This window comes from Anas acuta, chromosome 1, assembly GCF_963932015.1.
Source record: "Anas acuta chromosome 1, bAnaAcu1.1, whole genome shotgun sequence".
Taxonomy (NCBI): domain Eukaryota; kingdom Metazoa; phylum Chordata; class Aves; order Anseriformes; family Anatidae; genus Anas; species Anas acuta.
In genome coordinates, this window is record NC_088979.1 from 154,357,268 (window position 1) to 154,379,605 (window position 22,338).

Genomic DNA, 22,338 nt, shown 5'->3' on the forward strand with positions numbered 1-22,338 from the left:
TTTTCAGCAATGGTTTTGATAGCACACTATTTACAGGTGTACTATCAAAACAGTTGTAGCCACAGCACCATACAGGCTGCTATAAAGAGAATGAACTCCATTCCAACCAGACCCCATACAACTGGGCATAAGGAAAAACCTTTTCACCATTAGGAAAACCTTTTCACCATTAGGATAGGCATTGCAACAGTTTGCTCAGAAAGGTTGTGCAGTCTCCACTCATGGAGATTTTCAAGACATGACTGGAAAAAGCCCTGAGCAACCTGGTCTGATCTCAGAGCTAACATTGCTCTGAAGCAGGAGATTGGACCAGAGACCTACTGGGTTTCTTGCAGTGAGAATTTGTCTATGATTCTGTGTAAGTTTTGGTAGAAGGAGTTTGCAGATGTTTGAGAAGAGCAACAGTGGGAAGAAGAAGAGATGGTATAAATGTATTTTCTTTCCTGAGTGTATGTTTCTTTTTTGTTATTTTTTTGTTTATATTTTTTTTTGTTTTGTTATTTTTTTAAATTTGTTGTTTTGGTGTGTTGTTTGTTTTTTTGTGTTTTTTTTAGGTTTCAATAATTCGTCCACAAAAACTTCTGAATTTATAACTTTGAGATAGTTAAAGCATATTGCATCAAATTTAGTGTCAAAATGATTTTTTGTGTGTGTGTTAAAGACCTCTGTGTTTCATTTTGATTAAAAATACCTTTTCTGGATGATTTAATAACCATTGAAAACTGCAGTTTGTGAAAGCAACTAAACAATAAGTCTGTATATAAGCCTTAAAAGCACAGCTATTATATGTACATACGGCAATACTTTCTCCAAACAGACTGAATTAATGTGAAGTTCCTAAAGAACAGGCCAAAAATAGAGCAAACTTCTGTCTGTTTCACATCTTGCTAAGTTATGAGCCCCTGTAGGTGCGACCTCAAGTATGTAAGCTGCCAAAAGTAATCACTGCTTGCTTCCCTAATCCATGTTTCATACACCACTGCTGCTCAGTTCAATTGTTTGTGCTGTTTCTGCATGCAAGTTCACTGTTCTTAGCATGCTTGTCTTGTAATGAGTAATCATTTAAAAAACTAACACAATACCTTGGCTACAGTAATTTGTTTTCATTAATCAGGTGTCTGGCTACTGGAACTTTATAAATACTTGTATGTAAAATATAGTGAAAATGACAGGAATTTCATAAGCAGGTTTGCAGGAGAGAATATGTAAACAATGGTCTTTTTCCATGTGTTTGTAAAGGACTTACAAACATGATTGAATGACAATTTGTATTTTAACAAAAGTTAACTAACTGACTAATGAAAATCACAATAGAGCTGCAAAGTGACATTAAGCATAATTTTAACTAGCACACAGTTAGGGGTAGAATAATCACAGAATCGCAGAATGGCTGAGGTTGGAAGGGACCTCTGAAGATCATCTAGTCCAATCCCCTGCTGGGCAGGACACCTAGAACACATTGCACAGGATGGCATTCAGGTGGGTTTTGAGTATGTCTAGAGATGAAGACTCCACAAACTCTTTTGGCATCCTGTGCCAGTGCTCTGTCACCCTCACAGTAAGGAAGTGCTCTCTCGTATTCAGCTGGAATCTCTTGTCCTGTTGCTGAGCACAACTGAAAAGACTGGCTCGATCCTCTCTACACCCTCCCCTCAGATATTTATACACATTGATGAAGTCTCTCCTCAGTCTTCTCTTTTCCAGGCTACACAGGCCCAGTTCTCTCAGTCTGTCCTTTTATTACAGGTGCTTCAGTTTTAATCATCTTAGTAGCCCTCCTCTGCACTTGCTCCAGTAGTTCTATGTCCCTCTTGTACTGGAGAACCCAGAACTGAACAAAATACCAGGTGTGGCCTCACCAGGACAGCAGTGACCAGGAGATAACTGCCAGTGCTCGGTAGAACTGGCTTTTTTGTCAACTGACTTTTTTGCCTCCAAAAGGTTTGTTCTACTGACTTTTCCGTATCATTTTTACTGTCTCATTCTGACAAAATGATGATCTTTGAATAACATAGTGGTCATTGCAGGATGAAATTATATGTAAAATATGGTCTTCTAACAGTTCTGTAGGCAAGCTTTCAAAGCTTAAACTTCCATGTGGATTACAATCTGATTCTAGTGCTTTTATCTTTCCTTGAAGTCTCTGGAAAACCTTAACTCAAGTTGAGAGATGTCTTTTTCGTTAGAAGGCTACAGGTAGCTTTCTGTTTGTAGCATTTTTTTGTGAAAGTAGTATCTTGGTCCTGAAGTATGAGCAAGGCTGCTGTATGAGTACAGTCAAATCTTGTGATCTTGTGATGAAGATCAAATCTTGTGAATCTTATGATGAAGACCCATCTTCTTCTGTTCTAGTATTCCCTTCTCCCAGTGCAGAAGCAGTGCAGAAGCTTCGTGGCTGTTCTAAAATTTACATGGGATATAATATGCTTTCACTGGTTAAGATCTGATCAAGACTCTGGGTGACTGGCCACTTAACACAAGGCAATGTGCTCATCAAAGCTGGAAGTTGTAAAACTTGCTGCAGTTAGTCTGCTGTATTCAACATTACATGACTTAGTAAGCATCCTGAGAGTAGGGACACTGGTGCTTCTGTCAGGGTGATCACAGTTCTTGTTTTGTCTAGATGCCAACTTACACTTAAAATGTTGTTTGTATTTTAACTAAGAACCAATTCTAGAAGAGTTAGTGTGACGAGACCCCTTGATCTATAAAGCCAAAAAGGTCTCAAAGGCAAATTTACAGTAACTATAACGGAAATATTATGGTATCAAAAGTCTTAATACTTACATATTTCTTTCTTTGTTTTTTTCTCCTCCCTAGTATGTGGTTGTCTTTTCTTTTGTTGTTTTTTCTTTATTTTTTCCTGAGTAAAAAAGTAAATCATTCCTGCATATTTTCCATGATAGCTGCTTCTTTTCTGTGGTTTGAGTAAGTGGTCTTCAGGACCCAGTCTCTGGTATCAAGAATGCAGTTGAGACACTGAGAAATCTGCAGTGCTTTGATAGGATGATCCTGCCACAACCCTCCTGAACAGTGTTTTGTCTTCCCTCTTCTCCCCTCCCCTTTTTACTTTTTCTTTTATTTGTTTATAGTTGTTGTTGTCTGCCCTTTGGAGTTTAATTTTGCAGGAGAATCCCAAATACAGTTACAGTTATTTAGTAACCTCCCAAAAGCTGCTTGTGGAAAAATCAAACAAACAAACAAAAAACATATGATCCCTGGTGACCACAGTTATTTCCCACCTGAATTTCCTGTTGTCTTCAACCTCCCCTGCTGTTCCTACTTGCCATATGCATAGACACTGAAAGAGTGAAAGAGTTCAAGGTGCTGCTAGACCTGACAAGGGAGAAGATGCACAAGCATCCTGTTCTGTTAACAGTTTCCTCCCTTCCCCCTTCTCCCCCTCCCTTCTTTCCATCCTTCCTGTTTGTTTTGTTTTTTCTGTTGGTTGAGAATGAACAAGTATACTTAGGATAATAGTATAGGAGTGTACTTTTCATGATACAAAAGTTTATTTTGCCTATTATGTAAAAGATCATGTTTGTTTGGTTTTTTTCCCATGTTATTTTTTTCTTCTTCTAACCAAATTTCTGAAATATTTTACTAGTATTTCTTATTGAATAAGTTACTGTACTTACTGTGTGGGAGGAGACAGGTAGAACTTTTTAGATCCTCAAGCAAATATTTGTGATGGTTTAAATCTTTTGAGGAATTGTTACTGTATTTGTGGAATTAACAGGAAAGAAAATACTGTGTAATGGGCAATCCACTGTACAGCTAATGCATGAGTTGTATAATTACGCTGTGTGGATTTGGCTTCAAATTTAGCTGTTCATATTTTACATGACAGTAGTGAACTTGCACTAACAGAGAAAGAGTGCCTGTTTTCCTCCAGTAAGATCTATGTGTTCTAAAAAAACTACAAAATTCTTAGTTAAACTTTACTAGAGGAAATAGTTATTTAGTTAAATAGACTTTTCACATTAAAATATTATAAAAACTTTGCCTTTTAAGAATGATGAACAGGAAATTCTGTTATTCAAGCTATTATCTTAGGACCTAATTTTTCTAGACCCCCAAGAGAACTGATCTTATTTCAACTTTTTTATCTTGTGTTGCTGACCTAGAATTGACTTTTTGGTCCTCTGAAAATAGCTCCAGATTACAGATCTCTGCATCTATCTGTGGTATCAAAGGAAAACATTTTGCGGGTTCCAAAATTATCTGCTACCTATTACAATAGATAAACACTGTCCAAATACAGGCAGCCTTCTGTATCTGTAACAATTAGTTCATATTTGCCCTAGTCACTTGGATGATGTAGCACAACTAATCAGAGCCAGACTTGGTTAACATTGGTTAATGTTGCTGGGCTCATTCTGACAATCAGATGGGAAATCAGATGCTTTGTATGGCTCTATTACTCTATTATTATTATGTTACTCTGATGTTACTCTAATGTTACTCTGATGTTACTCTGATGTTACTCTAATGTCACTCTATTGTTATACTATTGTTATACTATTATTATTATTATTATATTATTACTCTATTATTAGTATTACTCTATTCCATAGGTATACTAGGCTTATACAGCTTATTATAAAATTGTAAGTCAAGTGAACAAAGATCTGCAGGAACTCCACTAGTATTTAGCCAGGGAAAAAATTGCAGAGAATTTTAACTCTTCCTGAAGTTCAGTGTGGCATCTTCCTATATATTAATAAAAGTATTGACATTTAAAAGTTTCTATTCTTGTAAATTCTCTTTAGACGTTGTGGTTTGTTGGTTTGAATCTAAGTTTGGGTTTTCGTGTTGTAGTTCTAATGTAAATTTAAAAGTTACTGTTATTTTTATACTAGATACCATAGTTCCCAAATTTTAAAAAAAAAAAAAAAAAAAAGATTACATCAAATCCTCTAAAATTTTTGGCTTTGTAACCACATAGAAAATGAACAGTGAAATGCATGCCATAATGCCTATTTCAGACTGAAGCCATTAAAAACCAAAAAGACATAAATTAAAATAAGAAAGCTAATATGTCTTAGTATATTTGAGATACTACCAAAAAAGTGTAGTTAAGATTTTTAAATGCTGAAACTAATTTTTAGAGTAATTACTGTTAACTGTAAGAATAAGAAAACAAGTAAGGATACATGAAAATATAGAGTAGTGTAGGAATCAATAGAGGAAATATATATTTTTGAAGTGTTCTTACAGCCTGAAATATGTGATAACATTTTTATCTTTCTTCAGAATTGCCTCTTCCATTGATGCTGCACAGAGACAATGCTGGTATTTTAATCAGTTAATGAAACTTAGCATTGAACATCGATGTGCGCATGAGTATGGTGAACTAAACATTACTGACAGAGATAGACCAGAAGCACTGCAAAATCATTTAAAGCAAACATCCACTGGCTGCCTACAGGAAAATAACCTCTTTATCACGGGTGCGACAGAAAATAAACAGGTCTTGTTGGATTCTTCTGAAAGATGGATTACTACTGACCATATTAAGGCCACATTCATTAACTCCTCCATACCTGTGCACCAAAAGGAAAATAAAGAAGATCATAGAGTGAAGCAGAAGAACATGGAATCTTGTATTAATTACAGTGAGGAGAGCAAAGGCAACAATAACATGTCAGCCCAGCTCACATTGCAACAGTCAGTTATATCAAGTAATGTGAGAAGAGATCTTAAGCATTTTGATAATGATACAGAAAGGTAAGACATGGGTGTTGGACTGCTTTCAGATATATTAGATGGATAGGCAATAAGTGAGAATTTCTTGTTTATCAGATCACACATCTATGTTTTAGTGTGGAAGTAATATTCTGAAGCTTATTAGACAGCAAAGTACCTTAAGGTGATGCAGACTGGACTATTAGATACTGTCTAATAAGAGAATTTTGAAACTTCCACTTGGCCTCCTAACTTTTCCTTCTTTTTTGCAATACTGTCATGACACCAACTCTTAAATGCACAAGTAATTTACAACATTAAGGATGAAAAGGCTTGGTGGTTTGTTGGAATTTTGAGGGAGTTTGAACTACAAACCAGTGTAAGTTTTTTGCTGTATTGTTCGTTAGGCACTCAAGATTCGTCTGTGTAAAATTTACAGTTGGTATCATTTAGAAAGCAAGATGGAAAAGTTGCTTAAATCTACTATCTGACTCCCTTGACCTTAGGCCAGGCTCCTGCTGTTGTGATGACTGAAGAGCTAACAGTCTGCCCTGCCCTTGGTACTCCTCCAACATGCCTCAACCCACTTCTTACAAGTAGAGGCAGGGGTGAAGGGCCAGTTCAACTTGTTCTGTGCCCCTAAATTCTCTCTTGCATAAAACAGACTGGTTTATTACCTCTTCAGAATGTATCTGTTGCTGGTATATGTTTCTGGATGTACAGTCAGGGAAAATAGAAGCTATTTTGCCCAGAAATTTTGCCCTGGAGATACAAACTTTTAGTTACAGCTTCATAAGTATTCAGTTTCAAAAGTATGCATCTTGAATACAGTGTGAGAATCAAGCATGGGAAGGTGTGCTTCTTCATGCTGGTTAGACTTATTGTAAATGGGCAGTAGTGGTTAGTTGGTTGATTTTTAAGACACTAATAATATGTCATAAAAATTATTATTCAGGAAGACCATAGAATTCATCATTGCCTCTCAGAAATTAGAAAATCAGACTACAGTAGTCTATTATGGCAGTTGAGTGCCTCAAAAAAAATCTTTTTGAAAAGTGTATTTAGAGTTCTTAGAATTTTAAATTCATTCTGTAGCCAGTTGTTGAACAGTTCTCTTCAATGCAGAATATAAACTTAAATATATTTTTTTTTTAACTCAGATTATTTTTTATGGATGCAAAGCTTATAAATAAACCATGTTTTGAGGTTGGTAAACTTAATAAACACATTTTAAGGAAAAAATACTTAGAAAAAGGAATATTTTATCTACTCCTTTCTTCTGGCTTAACCTCTGAAGTGTGCTGTGACTTGTGCTGGATTGTCTCTTTCACTGAAGAGTACTCTATTATTTAAATAAATGCACTACAGATTGTAAAGTGTAAAATGTGTGAAGTCTGGGGGAAATTTAGACACATTTTATTAAACCCACGAGAAAGCTGAAATGAGAATTTTGTGGAGAGAAGGATTCCAAGATAATAATGTCAAAATGCAAAGCTCCCATTAAACTTTTTCTCCATCAGAAAAAAATTAATTAATTAACCTTATGTTTAGGGATCTCAATCAGTTAGAAAATCTAAGTAACCTGTAATCAGTGCTTTTTAAACAATAAGTAACTTAGAAAACGTTCCTATCTTAGAAAACGTTTTCCCATCTGCTCTATTGGAATTATTCTTATCGTGCAGCTTTCAGTATTCACCTTATTTCACTTTAGTATTTTTCTATATAGACTGTGGAGATAAGTGGATCTTTCCAATCTTTCAGTCATTATTAACTACTTCTGCTCCTGATAACTACTTTGAAGAGACACTTCTTCTCTAGTTAATGTGAAGGGAACAATACCCAGTAGAGAGTAGTTCTCTTAGATAAATTGGTCTTCCAAATGTTGTAAATATCCTCCTGTGTTTCTGTACATGTGCATCACATCTGTGCTGTAATTTCTTTACAGTTTAATGTTAGAGCATTCTATTTTTCTCAGTGCATAACACTATTCTTTCAGGTTTTTTTTTTTGTTATAGTTAGGCAGCTATGATAATCTATTTTTGCTGGTGAGGTTATGTTATCCATAAAGGTACTTATTCCTTACTAGGCTGCATATGGCAGCATCAACGATCCAGTCCCTTTGGAAGAAGTACCATGCCAGGAAGAAAAATAACTGTACCAAAACAAGGAATGATCATTTTACAGAGGTTTCAAGACGGAAGAATGAAGCTGCCACACTAATCCAGGTTAGTTCGTGGCATTCTGTACTTATTTTCCAATTAAATAAGAAAGAATCTAATTTTGTGTATTTGTCATCTTCTATCTATTATTACTTAGGATAATGATATTATCAATAGTTTTGGAATTAAATTTTTTGTGTGCTTTATTTAAAAATTGTAAGATTGAAGTTTCTGAAAGCTTTCTTTACAAAAAAATGTTCTGTAGAAGCATAAAAATATTTGCCCTTTATTCAACAAATATTTTCACTGAATTAGCTTTTTTATTATTATTACTATTATTTTAATACCGTGTTTTAGAGCATATTGGGCCTGTGTTCTTACTGGTGTGTGTCTATGCTACTAAAACGACAGACACTGGCTGCATAAGTGGTAGAACGTATCTCGTATCTATACAACTAACTGCTCTTCCTTTCTCTCCCATCCAACCTACTCATGCTTTTCCTTCTCTTACCATCTCTCAGAAGATAGGACTGCCACATTCATACTGCCATTGAGAACACACCAGGGCCTATGTTTTACCATACCAGATACTGGGCTAATGGTTAAACAGAATGGATTACTGTGTGTGTGAACTCAAGACCATGCCTTGGCTCTGCTTAGTTTGCTAAACAGATATAGCATCTATATGACAAGTTGCCAGGGTTCATGGATTTTTCTACATTTTTAAGTTAATGTAGCTAGCTAGTATCACTAAGTTTGTTTCTGGAGTATAGTCTGTAGCTAGTGTATTAAATTTATTACATTAAAATATATTAGTATGTTAGTATATATTAGTATAATATATTAGCATTTTAATGAGTACATATTGCTATATTAGCATATAAATATATATAAATAAAAAAGTATATGTTTGTAAATAGAAGAAATATATAAAAATATATAAAAATAAAATGATATAATAAAACATTAATAATATTAATAATTATTAATATATTGAACATTTTATTAAAATCGATTATATTAATATACTATCAATATAATATATGTAAATATTAATATAATACGTACTATTATATTACTAGTATATTAAAATATATTTCTGAACCTATTTGGCCTCTACTTTATATTGAAGTGTTGAGTTCTACAAAATTATATACTGAATAAAATGTTTTTAGTTTTTTTTTTTTTTTTTTCCAAACCTTTTCCAAATTTGATTTCCAAAGTTTATATGGAAATAAATACACTTTCACTATTTGCGTTCTGTGCACTTTATGGATTTGTGTGTCTCTTACATCCATCACCATTATTCACACTTTCCTTAATAAAACCTCAGTCAATTTAGTCTCTTTTCACATTACTCTGTGCTTCTTATCCTTTTATCCCTATATCTTTATCTTATTCTTATATATCCTATTTTAAAGAAGTGACTAGCACTGAATTCCAGAGGTAGGTATATCATGAATTTTCATCTCATTTCTTAAAAATTGCTGTAATATAATTTGTCATTTTTTATCTCAACTGAGCACTGAGCTCGTGAATTCATAGATTTGTGTTAACAGATGGCTTACAGTTTATCCTTCTGTATGTACCATTACAACTTGTTTTCTCCTTTGCATCTGTAAAAACTAATTGTATTTATTGAATGAAATGTATTTCTCAGTTGATCGCTCTGTAATATCAGATATTCCTTCTGAATGGTTATGAAGATCTGTAGGAAAATAACACCAATGAAATGATTAGAAGGCAGATCTAATACATTTAATTGTTTGTATATAAGTCAGGAATTTTACGTGTAAAGACAGCAATGTTTTCAATAATTTATGTAATTATGAAATCATGTATTAAAAATGAATAAGCTAAATTTTAAGTCTGAATATGAGATTTACCCTTCCTGTTTTAGTGCCTTCATTGCAAAGCCTTTAAATGTCGCCAACACTACTCTGACAACACTACTCTTCAGGAGAGTGTTTTGCACAGTATTTAAATGCTTAACGGCATCTTGAATTCTAATTACATCAAACCATTTGGGGGGTAATTGAATTTAGTATTCTTAATTCCATTTATTTAATTTTGATCTCTTGGAATTTTTTCTTTTGTATGATTCTACAGCTTGTCATGTGTTTGTAACACCTTGCTTTTTTTTCTAGCATTTAATTCCTAATGTCCTTCTTTTTCATAGTTATAGTTATTCCTACCAGTAGTATTTTTAAAATAAAGATCTTAGACAGTTAAGAGAAAGTGACTGACCTAGGTCAATTGCATGAGATATCTCCCAGAATAGCTACTTGTAAACTATAAAGCATTTAGTATAAGTGTATTTTTATTCTCAGTAATTTGAAAGTTAACACTCAGCTTTTTTGTATGTAGTCATTCCTTTCAGTTTATAATAGTCCCTGAAGGAATTGTCAAATAATTAATTAGTTGACCCAGGTTTGTAGTTGAGGGAGTTGCAGGATTCCTTTCTGCTTACTTGTGGAGAGCCTCCTGAGTACTCTAAGCTTTAGACATGTGCTGGCATTTAATTTGTCTTGTAGTTTTAAATGTCACATAAAGTTCAAAAAACAGATCATTGAGCTATTAAACCAGGGCCCAAGATGTTTTATCTTCGTAATGGGATAACATAGAGAATCTGGAGTTGGGTTTGATCTATGACTTTATATAACATGCTTTAAATTTTTTGTTTAGGCATCTTGGAAGGGTTTTCTTTTGCGAAGGAAACTGGCCAGTGCTCTTGCAGCTGTTAAAAGTGATGAAGTGGAGGCCGAATATGAAGAAATAAATGTGGATGATTTCATGTTTTATGAAGTAAGCATAGTCATTAGCGTAAAAATTTACATGTGATGTAAAAAATATTATTCTCAAACAATCATGTAAGTTTGGAAAATAAAAGAAATTGAAAAGACTACCAGGACAAGAATTAACATATTGGATGTCCAGAAATAAAGAAGCATTTGGTACATATAACTCATTTAAATGTGTTTGTCATGGATTGATTGCTTCCTGCTCTTTGAGATGCTCTCATAGTTACTGTTTTATTAATGTCACAACTATAGAAATCCATATATTTCTACAGTTAAAGGACAAGCAAATGAGAATAAGGAAACAACTACTTTTGTTCTAAAATGTTTAGCTTTTTAGTATTTTAGTAACTGATTATAATGACAACAATGTATTAATACGTATTTTGTTCATTTTCATGAGAGAATGAGAACAATAATATAGCTGAAAATACGGAAAATATAGCTGAGATTCAGTGTTGTAGGATTCCAGTAAAAAGGAGGTAAAAAACAGAGGTGAAGCAGGCTTATTAGTTCTTCATTTATCTCTGAAGTGCAAGTGCTAAAACGAGCATAAGTCTGAATACAGTGGTAAAAAAAAAAAAAAAAAAAAAAAAAGCTAAATCAATAGGAAAAAAAAGGTGAAAAAAATCCAGAAATGTTTACTTTTTTTTTTTGCAAATTATATAGAGTTAATAATGTCCTTTAAATTTCAAAGCATTTAAATTGAGTCAGAAGTTTCAGTTCTAAGAAATAAAAACTAGCTTCAAATTATTAATTTTGTAGTTATTCAGTAATAATTAGGTAGAAAATAAAATTGTTCACAAGATAAATATCATTCAGTAAGCAAGGAAAAGAAAAAAGAATCTTTAGGCTAATTTTGTCCCTTGTAGCCTTAATAGATACTTTCTCCATTGGTTCTGGACTAGTTCTGCATAGTAAGGCAGCTGTTATTCACCTATTCATCTGTCTGTTTTCTAATTGTTCACATTTGTTCTTTTTTATTTGTGGTTTCTGGTAAAGCAAAGCAAACTGATACCATTTGAGACCTAAGTGGATATGACTGCGGATTTTTTTTTAATGAATCTTTGTGTGCTTATAGTTGCTCATTCAGCTGCTGCATCTTTGCAAGGGTCCAGGCTAGTGTGCAATAGAGATTGATGTGATAGCCCTCCTACTGGCAGGACTAGATCCTATTTATTATCACATGCTTCTGTGGCTCATAGACAGTTATGAAAATCAAGTATGTTTTTAGTTGAAGCAGCACAATTTAAAGTTCATCAGTCTTTGGTCATCTGAGTATCAACCTTATGTCCCATTTCCCTGTCCCCATTAGAAAATAGTTGGACATTGTACCAACTAATTTCTGGTGACTTGATAGCTTAGAATATTATTTTTTCTTCCCTCTTCCAGCATCTACATGTATTTTAAGATGGATTTTCAGAATTACTATCCTATTGTAAGATAATGCAAAATGCTGGAGAGTCCCCATTTGTAGACAGGAAATGTGTGTGTGTAAATGTAGAGATCTGGCTTAAATTTTAGGGTTGATTTGTTTTTTTAATTTTAATTTAAAATAAATATGTAGAATTCAACAATAAATAAAGTTCAACAAGGCCAAGTGCCGGGTCCTGCAGCTGGGGCGCAATAACCCCAAGCAGAGCTACAGGCTGGGAGAGGAATGGTTGGAAAGCTGCCAGGCAGAGAAGGACCTGGGGGTGATGGTTGATAGTCGGCTGAATATGAGCCAGCAGTGTGCTCAGGTGGCCAAGAAGGCCAACAGCATCCTGGCTTGTATAAGAAGCAGTGTGGCCAGCAGGGCTAGGGAAGCGATTGTCCCCCTGTACTCGGCTCTGGTGAGGCCGCACCTCAAGTACTGTGTTCAGTTTTGGGCCCCTCGCTACAAGAAGGACATCGAGGTGCTTGAGCAAGTCCAGAGAAGGGCGACGAAGCTGGTGAGGGGCCTGGAGAACAAGTCCTGCGAGGTGCGGCTGAAGGAGCTGGGCTTGTTCAGCCTGGAGAAGAGGAGGCTCAGGGACAACCTTATTGCTCTCTACAGATACCTTAAAGGAGGCTGGAGTGAGGTGGGGGTTGGTCTGTTCTCCCACGTGCCTGGTGACAGGACAAGGGGGAATGGGCTAAAGTTGCGCCAGGGGAGTTTTAGGTTAGATGTTAGGAAGAACTTTTTCACCAAAAGGGTTGTTAGACATTGGAACAGGCTGCCCAGGGAAGTGGTGGAGTCACCATCCCTGGAGGTTTTTAAAAGATGTTTAGATGTAGAGCTTAGGGATATGGTTTAGTGGAGGACTTGTTAGTGTTAGGTCAGAGGTTGGACTCGATGATCTTGAGGTCTCTTCCAACCTAGAAATTCTGTGATTCTGTGATATACAAAAAAGAAGAGTCTCATTAGCTGATGTTCTCTGATCCTTGGCTCCTTTCTAGAATAATAAAAAGCAGAAAGTGGAAGATTTTAGTTTTTCACACAGTAAAGAAATATCTGTTCTTATCTACAAAAGAAGGAAAACATCCTGTTTTGAATTATTCAGCCTGTAGTCCAGAGTCTCATATGCCATGTGTCAGTTGAGGTTGTTTCACTCTGTCCTGTCAATAATCTTGTGACTTTGTTTTTGACTTGTTTTGTTTTGTAGAACTACATGGGTAGTCTTATTCCATCTGTCTGTTGGCAAGGTAATCACATTTGGACAGGTGCTTCTGCTGAGGCCAGGGAGAAAAGGAAGAATTCAGGGAGGCATGAAAAGAGAAAGGCTAGGTCATTCCAGAGAGCCTTGCACTGTATCACCCTCTGGCGTGATTTTTTTCCAAATCGTAGTTTAGTTTACTAAGAAAGAAGTAAAACATGTTTTTAGGGAACAGTGCTTGAATAAAGTTATTTTGTTCAGATCATGATAGGAGAACCATGAACTGACATTTTAATTTGCACACCAGGCTCAAAGGCTGAACTGGAGATTCTTGTCAAATAAATTACTCAAAACCTTAGCATCTTGTGATGAAAAATATAAGAATATATCTTTTTCTACAGAGCTGTGTATGTGATAAATTTTAAATGTATAGGCCCAGAAAGGTTATCCTTTGTTCAGTGATTAAGTGTTTAGATTTTTAAGATTGGCTGTAACTGAATTCAGAAGTTTCGTATGTCCTGTGATGTTTGTCATAATTTTTCCTTTGTTTGTTTGTTTGTTTCAAGCATGTATCTTGTGTTCACTGAAGAGATTGTAAGAAATATATGGCATAACTATAAAAGACCTACTGAAAATGTATTATGAAATTGGGATGGGCGATCTTTTCTGGCCCATGTTATAACAAAAACAAGTGTTGGGCTTCAAACAAGTGTGTAGGAAGGAGTACATATTGCTGGACAAAGAGATCCCATATAATAGGATGCGAAGGAGGAGAAAAATGGATGGAAACCATTTTGTGTTGCAGATTTCACTATTGGATAGGATGAGTGAATTGGGAAAAAAATATTTTTTTATCACAAGTTAATGCATACATAGTAAATCTTGTCCCAGTGTTTTTTGAATAGTTCAGTATTTTGTCACGTTGTCATTATTTTTATACCAGCGTTATGAAAGATTTCAGTTGTAATGATTTCATTTTGTATTATCTAACAATTTACAAAGCCACTAGTGTGCAAGCTTCTGTTTAAACCATTTAAAATATCACTATGCTGATGAAGACTGGTCACTCATTAGGTACCAGTCTTCATTAAAGGACTGTTTAATATCTTTATGACAAGTTCAGTAGACATAGTGCTTTGTGGAAGTTGAGGTTACAAAACAGCATGGGGAAAACTGCAGTCTTTTCCAAAGACCTGTTTACTCCAGTTCAGTGCATTGAGCAGTGATATATTGCTACAAGTCTCTGGCACCATAACATGTGAAAAATGAATTGTGTGTGACTGAGCTGGAGGAAAGGCCTTTATCTAGCTCACAACAGCATGAATAGTAATCGTTTCACCTTTACAATTACTGGTATCTTCTTGTAGCCATATCAGCTCCCATATATTGCCAAAGGTATTCAGAGCCTATTGAAAGCAGTAATGTTTTGTCTGTTGTATTGTGCAATGTCAAACAGGCTATTCCAGATGAGATGAAAGATCTGGCCAGCAGATGTCTCTGAAAGTATGAGCCTGGTATTCAGTGATATTTTCATGTCTTTCATGTGGACTTTGCAGAATTCCAGCCTGTAATGCTCCAGAAGGCTGATCTTAAGACAACCTTTCATCAGCACTCCATCCATGTAGCAAATGTTGAACTCTACAGGCAGAGCTCTTTACCTCTGGTGGATGAAATCTGACAACACATTTTCTTGACACAGCTCTTACTTTTTGTAACCATGTACCATGTATGGTTATAAGCATTGTTACTTTTTTGATGAGAATATGATTCAAGTAAAATGCAAAATGTTGGTGTCAGTAGGTTGAACTAATTGAGTATGATCAATTTTAAGACAATTATTTGCTGAGAACAGTGTTTGTGGACATATATCTTATTCTCCTCAAGATGTCAATACTGACAGTTACATGACACAGAAATTGGGTAAAATATTTTGCAAAACCATTTTTTTGATTTTTTTTTTTTTTTGTTGTTAGGGATATCTAGTAATACTTTTTGAAAAAGAAAGTAACTTTATATGTTGCAACCAAACTAAAGAGACATCCATCACAGCTTCCTTCATCAAAAGGAATAGATCCATTGCCCTGAGACAAAGGATTGTTCTACTTTTGAGTTTGCTTAAATAGAATTTTTAAATCCCATTCCATTTGACAGCTTTTGAAATTCATGACCGGGAGTTTTCTTCACATTTTTTATATAACCACACTCAGCCACACAGCCTTTTTTTGCTTGCCTGCCAGAGCAGCTGGGTATCAATTATCTGTGTTCCTAGAGTATATAGTTGCCTCTATAATGTATTTGCATAAGGTGATGAATCCTTACTGTATTGCGATTTATTGTTCAGGCAGTCTGACTGCTCAAAGATCTTCTCAAGAGCCCAGTCAACTGGGTTTGAGGTGAGCTGAGGCGGATTTGTATAATTTCTCGAAACACGCAATATGTTTTTTTTTTTTTCTTTTCAGATAATGAATGCTTCATGATGTGGTTTGTCTCAGACCATGAGCTTGTGACTGTGTGCTTGTGTCAATGATTTCTGTTTTCTGGTTTATGCCAGAAAATAGTTATCCTATAGATTATAAGGTCCCCATAATATTTCTTGTAGCTTTTAGGAATGTGGCTTATAAATACAGATCAGAATCAAGCCTTCCTATGTTTTATGCTGCAAAGGATATGATCCCTTTTTTATATGAAATTTGTTATGAAGTTACAGTGTAGCAGAAAAGCAAAAAAGTGTCTGATGATTTGCTCAGATTCATCCTTTTCATTAAAAAACAGAGAAAAAAAGACTGTCTTGAGTAACATATTGGGAGATCAGTCTTTTCAATCAATGTATACAAAGAATCTCTTGATATGATTCTGTTTCTTCAGCTGCTACATTAATGAATGACATGTTAGTCTGTGGCATCATCAGATACGTAAGGTTTCTTTCCTACCTGTTTCAGTAATGATGCTTATATAAAACCTTGAAATGTTTTCCAGTTATCCAGTAGATATCGTTAGCCCTGGAAGTAGCTTGTTGCAGAGTCAGGTTCTGATGAATGCAAACACTGATATAAGGAGTTGTAACCATGTCTAACACCCCGCCTTCACAGCTGGTGCAAAATATGCTCTCATTGCTTTCTGGCCTTCTACCATGAGATCTCAGTTCTATAATACCACTGAAATACTTTTAATTTTTAAATAGAATCTGTCCTCATGGCTTGTCTCTATCTAATTAATGGTCAAATAGCCAGATTCAAAAAAATACTTTCCAGAGGAAAACCCACTCATGATATATGACACTAAAGATATAATTTGGAATCTGTGTTTAGCTAAATTATATAATTTTTTCTAAGTTATTTTTGGCTTCCCTTTCTTTGACAAAACTGCAAATTGAAATATAGCTTTCTCTTGTATTGTGGTTTGAGAATTCCTTCACAAAACTTGATAGAACAATTTGGGTTATCTTCTTTTGAAAATGTGTTCTTTCAGCATACATTATTTAAGGGGTGGAAATGAGGATTTCCCTGGCTTTGTAGATTTTGTTTGTGTAAATTCATTGTCTTTTTGATTTTATTTTTGTATTTTATTTTATTTCTTCAGAGGTAGGAGGATTTAGAAAAAAGCTTCTAGGGACTTTGTAGCTAAAGTCCATAGATAAGGTGGACGTTTGTGTAATGTGGCAGAATCAGGAAGGGGAAGACCTGGAGCTTGTTGTAATTTTAATAGGGGAAGAGTGTGCTTGGGGTCTGAGAGCCATTTCAGGAGTGACCTGAAGGTGCCAGGAGCCTGATATTTGTTGAGGTAGGTTGGGATATACATCTGAAAAGATTTTTGAAGCATTCATTTCTGGTCCTTACTTGAACCATGTAACCTCTGAAGCTGAGGTTACTGTGGTTATTGTTTACCCATCTGTACTTTATATTTGTGTATTCAAAAAAAAAAAAAAAAAAAGTAGGGACAACTTAAGCTTCCTTTAAAAACTGTCAGGCTTAAGGCAGAAATGCTATTCTGGAAAAAATGTGAGTCATGTAGGTCCTGAATGAGTTTGATAAACTACAATGAAATTCAGGGTTGTGGAGAGTTAAAAAAGTTATATATCTACATACATACTTACGTGAAAGAAAACTTTCTGGGACCATGAAGTTTTAATTATTAATTTATTTGTATATAGTTCCAAATCAATTATTTGTATGGCCTTACTCATACGTATTTAGAGAAATCACATCTGTGCATATATGCACATATTTTATATATAAATTATATATATACATAAGAATTTAAGAGAACAGTTAGTTATCTGACCTTCTTAAACATTTTGGAAAAAAATACACTCGGAGAAGACATTCTTCAATAAAATTGGGTTAAATGTTTTTCTTTAAAGAATATTGTGACTTTTCCAGTAATTTCTAACACATCCTTTTTATAAATGGACAACTACACAACTCTTCTTGTCCTCTAACTTTCTTTAAAGAATGTACTCTAATAATCAACCTGCTTTCTTAAGTCTTTAAAATCTCTTGGAGTTAATTCATTGTTGTGATGTTTCTTTGGAATCCATAGGATAAGCACCACTATTTTTTTGGCTTGCGGCGCTGTTTGGTTTTAGCAATCATGAGAATGCAGCAATGCCCAACTTCCCTTACCTCTTGTCCTTCATAGAGACAGAGTTGAAAAAGGAGCATTGCCAGAGGTTAAAATAACCTTTATTAGGGTACTACCCTATTTATCTTCACCATATAATATATGTGAAAAAACATGAAAGACAAACCAAGAGAAAAAGGCTATTTTTCCTACTACTTGCAGTTCAGCGATATGTTCTCTATAAAATGTATCTGTATTTAGCTGGACTGATCTGTCCAGCTAAGAAGCCTGTATACATTTCTTATGTAAAGTTCGTTAAATCAACACATTTAAATGCAGTTTTAAAGTGGCAGAATTCAGGCTGCATTTGAGTTATTTTGGAAATGGAAAAATAATTCAACAAATAGACAGTTCAGTTAAGACAGTATCAAATAAGAACATCCTTATGTTTTGTAATTTTTTAGAAAGTCACACTGTGAACTGACAACTTTCTAATGTTGAACTAAGCTTTACATATGAATTCAAGTTGCTCAGAAAAACTAGCCCATAGTGTAATCTGATTCCCAAGACTGGATGAAAGAAAAGGCTAAATGCACAAAATATTCAGATCTTCAATTTCAAAGGCAGTTTTCAATCACAGTCTATCAAGCATACATAAATAAGCAGAGAAAACTGACGTGGTCCTTCTATGTCAGCTATAAGAGCTAAAAATTTATAATTCCCTAACAGGTTTTTCTAAAATCATTTATGCTTTTAGAGGATAAAGTTTTAGCAAAGAATACGTAGGACTTTACTTCTGCCTTTACTTAGGCAGAAATTAAGTTTAGTGTGATAGAAATTAAATATGTTGTCCTAGAGTGGCATGATGTTTGAATGAAATGTACCACAGAGTGAAATGTACCACAGAGTGACAGGAATCAACAGAGACAGTTACAACTTTTGGCCAGACCGTAGTACTTGCTCTCATATGCCCTTCTATATTGACAGTATCCACAGGGTTAACATTCAGCACATGATGCCTTCTTCCTCACCACTCATCCCCCACTCCCACCACCCAAAATTCCTGAGCAATCATTTAAACTAAAAGATGTTGAACAGTAGGAAAAGTATTTCTTCTTGTGGCACACATTGCTCAAAAGGAGACTTTGTCAGCCTATTTGAAATAATCATAGAATGCTATCGAACATTCTACCTTGGATTAAAGTAGTGTTTCATTTGTCTTTTTATTTTAAGTTTCTGATTAACTTTCTTGGAGCATACAAGCCCTTAACTGCACTATACAAATATAAAAAAAATAAACCTGAAAACTAACAAAGTAGAAAGCAAAGATATCACTTGTATTCTATAAAGAAAACAAATCAAAAGATTAATTCTAAGTGTTTATTTATTTACTCTTATTGCATATTGTCTTAATCTTCAAAAACTATTTGGAATGTAGACAGCGGAGCTATTTTGTAAAATCTGTTGGAAAAGGGGCCATTTATAGAATCATAGAAACTGCTGTGTTCCTCTCATAGAATCATAGAATCATTAAGGTTGGAAGAGACCTTCAAGATCATCTGGTCCAACCATCACCCTACTACCAATGTCCCCCACTAAACCATTTACCTAAGTGCCAGGTCCAACCTTTCCTTCTTTACTGATGATGTTAAAGACCGAGAATGACATAAATTGCCTGCATCACTAAAGGTAGCAGAAGTCTGGAGAAACAAGTTAGACAAATCCAGGCAGGTGATCTGCTGGGTGAATCTTTTTTTAAATGCAAAGAATTCCACACACTATTTCTGTGAAATTGTAATGTGGAAATATTTTTGAAAATAAAATTGTTGATTTTTTTTTTTTTATCCTCCCGTTCTCCATATTCTATTGTCATTTCCAGGGGCTAGTCATGAGTCCATTGAGTTTTTTATATTAATTTTCTTTTGCTTATTTATATCCTGTTGGCTATTTTTGCTATTTTATCTTGGAATACAATATGAATAAAAGCACTATATATATACCAATAAAACAGTTATTCTGGCTAAACTGTTGGAGTCCTTCAAACAGTAAGTGAATTAATGATGAAATGAAAGAAAAAAGGAAAGAGGTATAAACAGTAAGTTTTATGTAATTCATAATTTTGTCAGGTGATTATTGATCTTGTGATTCTGAGGTCCACCATGTTTGGAAATGTGGGTTAGCTTCAACCCCCATGACAGCCAACATTTTGGCCTTTCAGAGTTAAACTAGTTCTTTGACTTAGAAATAAATATAGTAATATACCTATATGACGTCTATAATTTACATAGAACATAAAAGCAAGCATTATCATCTTATTTGTTTCGTAATTCATCTCAGATTGCTTTTTTTTTTTCTGTTATAAAAGAAGTGGATAATCTCAATAGAAATTGATCTCATTTTTAGCCTTAGTTTTTGTTAAATCTGTTACAGTCTTTGCATTATTTATAATTTAGGACTGTATTTATGGGAAAATATGGACAGAAGCTCCCTGAGTTAGTACTGTCAAAATCTCTAGGCATAAACATAGTGGAAGAGCATATGTTCAAAAATCAATTATGCATTTATTTTTGTTGGCCAAAGCAAAAGACAATGTGGTATATTTTTATAATATGCTACATACATGTATATGCATACAAGTGCCAAATGTGCTTTATATCAGCAGATATAATCTTAATGATAAATCATTGTTTTGTTTGTTTTGGTCTTGAATATTTATACCTTTGAATCATGCTTTTCTATTTTTGGTGATATTTCTTTTCACTACTTAACACACTAAAATTCATTTAATAAGTTATATAAGAAACAAAAACACAGTGGAGAATATTACATTAATAACTGGGAAATGCTGGGCTAAGAAAATATTTGTGAGAAAAGTTTCAACCTGAATTTTAAAAGCAAAGAACTTTAATTGGATTATGGTGCAAGTATAAAAGATTTGATCTATGTACTGCATTTTGATCTGTGTCTTGTTCCACAAAATTGAGTACAACTGTGGAACATTAGTTTTCATGTTTCATGATTTTATTGATTTCTTTTGCAGACATATCCACCAGAGAGGTAGAAACTCAAATAGCTAGAATTCAAGCTTGCAATTGAAATCTGACAGTCAGTCTTGGATCATATGACACGGTCTCCCACAGTATTCTCCTGGAGAAGCTGGAGGCCCATGGTTTGGACAGGCACACACTCTTTGCTGGGTTAAAAACTGGCTGGATGGCTGGGCCCAGAGAGCGTTGGTGAACAGAATGAATTCCAACTGGCAACTGGTTACCAGTCAGTGTTGGGGCCCATCCTCTTTAATATCTATATTGATGATTTGGATGAGGGAATTGAGTGCACCCTCAGTAAGTGTGCAGACAACACCAAGTTGGGGGAAACTGTCAATCTGCCAGAAGGTAGGAAGGCCCTGCAGAGGGATCTAGACAGAATGTGTCGATGATCAGAGGCCAAAGAGATGAGATTCAACATGGCTAAGTCCTGCACTCTGATCACAACAACCCCATGCAACGCTACAGGCCTGGTGCAGAGTGGTTGGAAAGCTGTACAGAGGAAAGGGATCAGGGGGTGTTAGTTGACGCTCACCTGAACATGAGCCGGCAGTGTGCCCAGGTGGCCAAGAAGGCCAATGGAATCCTGGCTTGTATCAGGAATAATGTAGCCAGCAAAATCTGCAAGGTGATCCTTGCATTCTGCTCTGGTGAGGTCCCACCTTGAGTGCTGTGTTCAGTTTTGGGCCCCTCACAGACACTGAGACTCTGGAGTGTGTCCAGAGAAGGGCTATGAAGCTGGTGAAGGGCCTGGAACACAAGTCCTGTGAGGAGTGGCTGAGGGAACTGGGGTTGTTTAGTCTGGAGAAGAGGAGGCTCAGGGGAGACCTCATTGCTCTCTCCAATTATGTGAAAGGAAGTTTTGGGGAGCTGGGGTTGGCCTCTTCTTGCAGATAATTAGCGATAGGACAAGAGGGAATGGCCTCAAGTTGAACCAGAGGAGGTTCAGGTTGGAAATTAGGCAACATTTCTTCTCAGAAAGAGTAGTCAGGCATTGGGACGTGTTGCCCAGGGAGGTGGTGGAGTCACCATCCCTGGGGGTGTTTAAGGAAAGTTTGGACCTGGTGCCTAGGGAAATGGTTTAGTGGGTGACATTGGTGGACAATTAGACCAGATGATTTTGGAGGTCTTTTCCAACCTTAATGATTCTATGATTCTATATTCACTATTAATGTAAGATATTTAAATACCCAAATCATTCTTGGACACATTGTATAACACACATTAATTTGACTAATATTTGCAAGAAGTGCTAAACTACTGCTCTTCCAGATCTATTGATTCTTTTGCAAATGGAGGAGGAGAAAAATCACAGAATCACATAGAATCACAGAATTGAAGGGATTGGAAAGGACCTCAAAAGATCATCGGGTCCAACCCCCTTACCAAAGCAGTTTCCTTAGAGCAGGCTGCCCACGTTGGCGTCCAGACAGGCCTTGAGTATCTCCAGAGAAGGAGACTCCACAAC

At 35.3% G+C, this 22,338-nt stretch overlaps 1 protein-coding gene across 4 annotated transcripts in view; it reads left to right on the forward strand.

The window, feature by feature from the left end:
* Positions 1-22,338, forward strand: part of LRRIQ1 (leucine rich repeats and IQ motif containing 1) — a 113,001-nt gene that overhangs the window by 34,083 nt on the left and 56,580 nt on the right. For all 4 annotated transcript variants that reach the window (XM_068667540.1, XM_068667554.1, XM_068667565.1 and 1 more), the window contains 3 exons: positions 5,257-5,730; positions 7,775-7,913; positions 10,533-10,652. In XM_068667540.1, the coding sequence (XP_068523641.1) occupies positions 5,257-5,730; positions 7,775-7,913; positions 10,533-10,652 (733 nt within the window). The remainder of the gene's footprint in view (positions 1-5,256; positions 5,731-7,774; positions 7,914-10,532; positions 10,653-22,338) is intronic.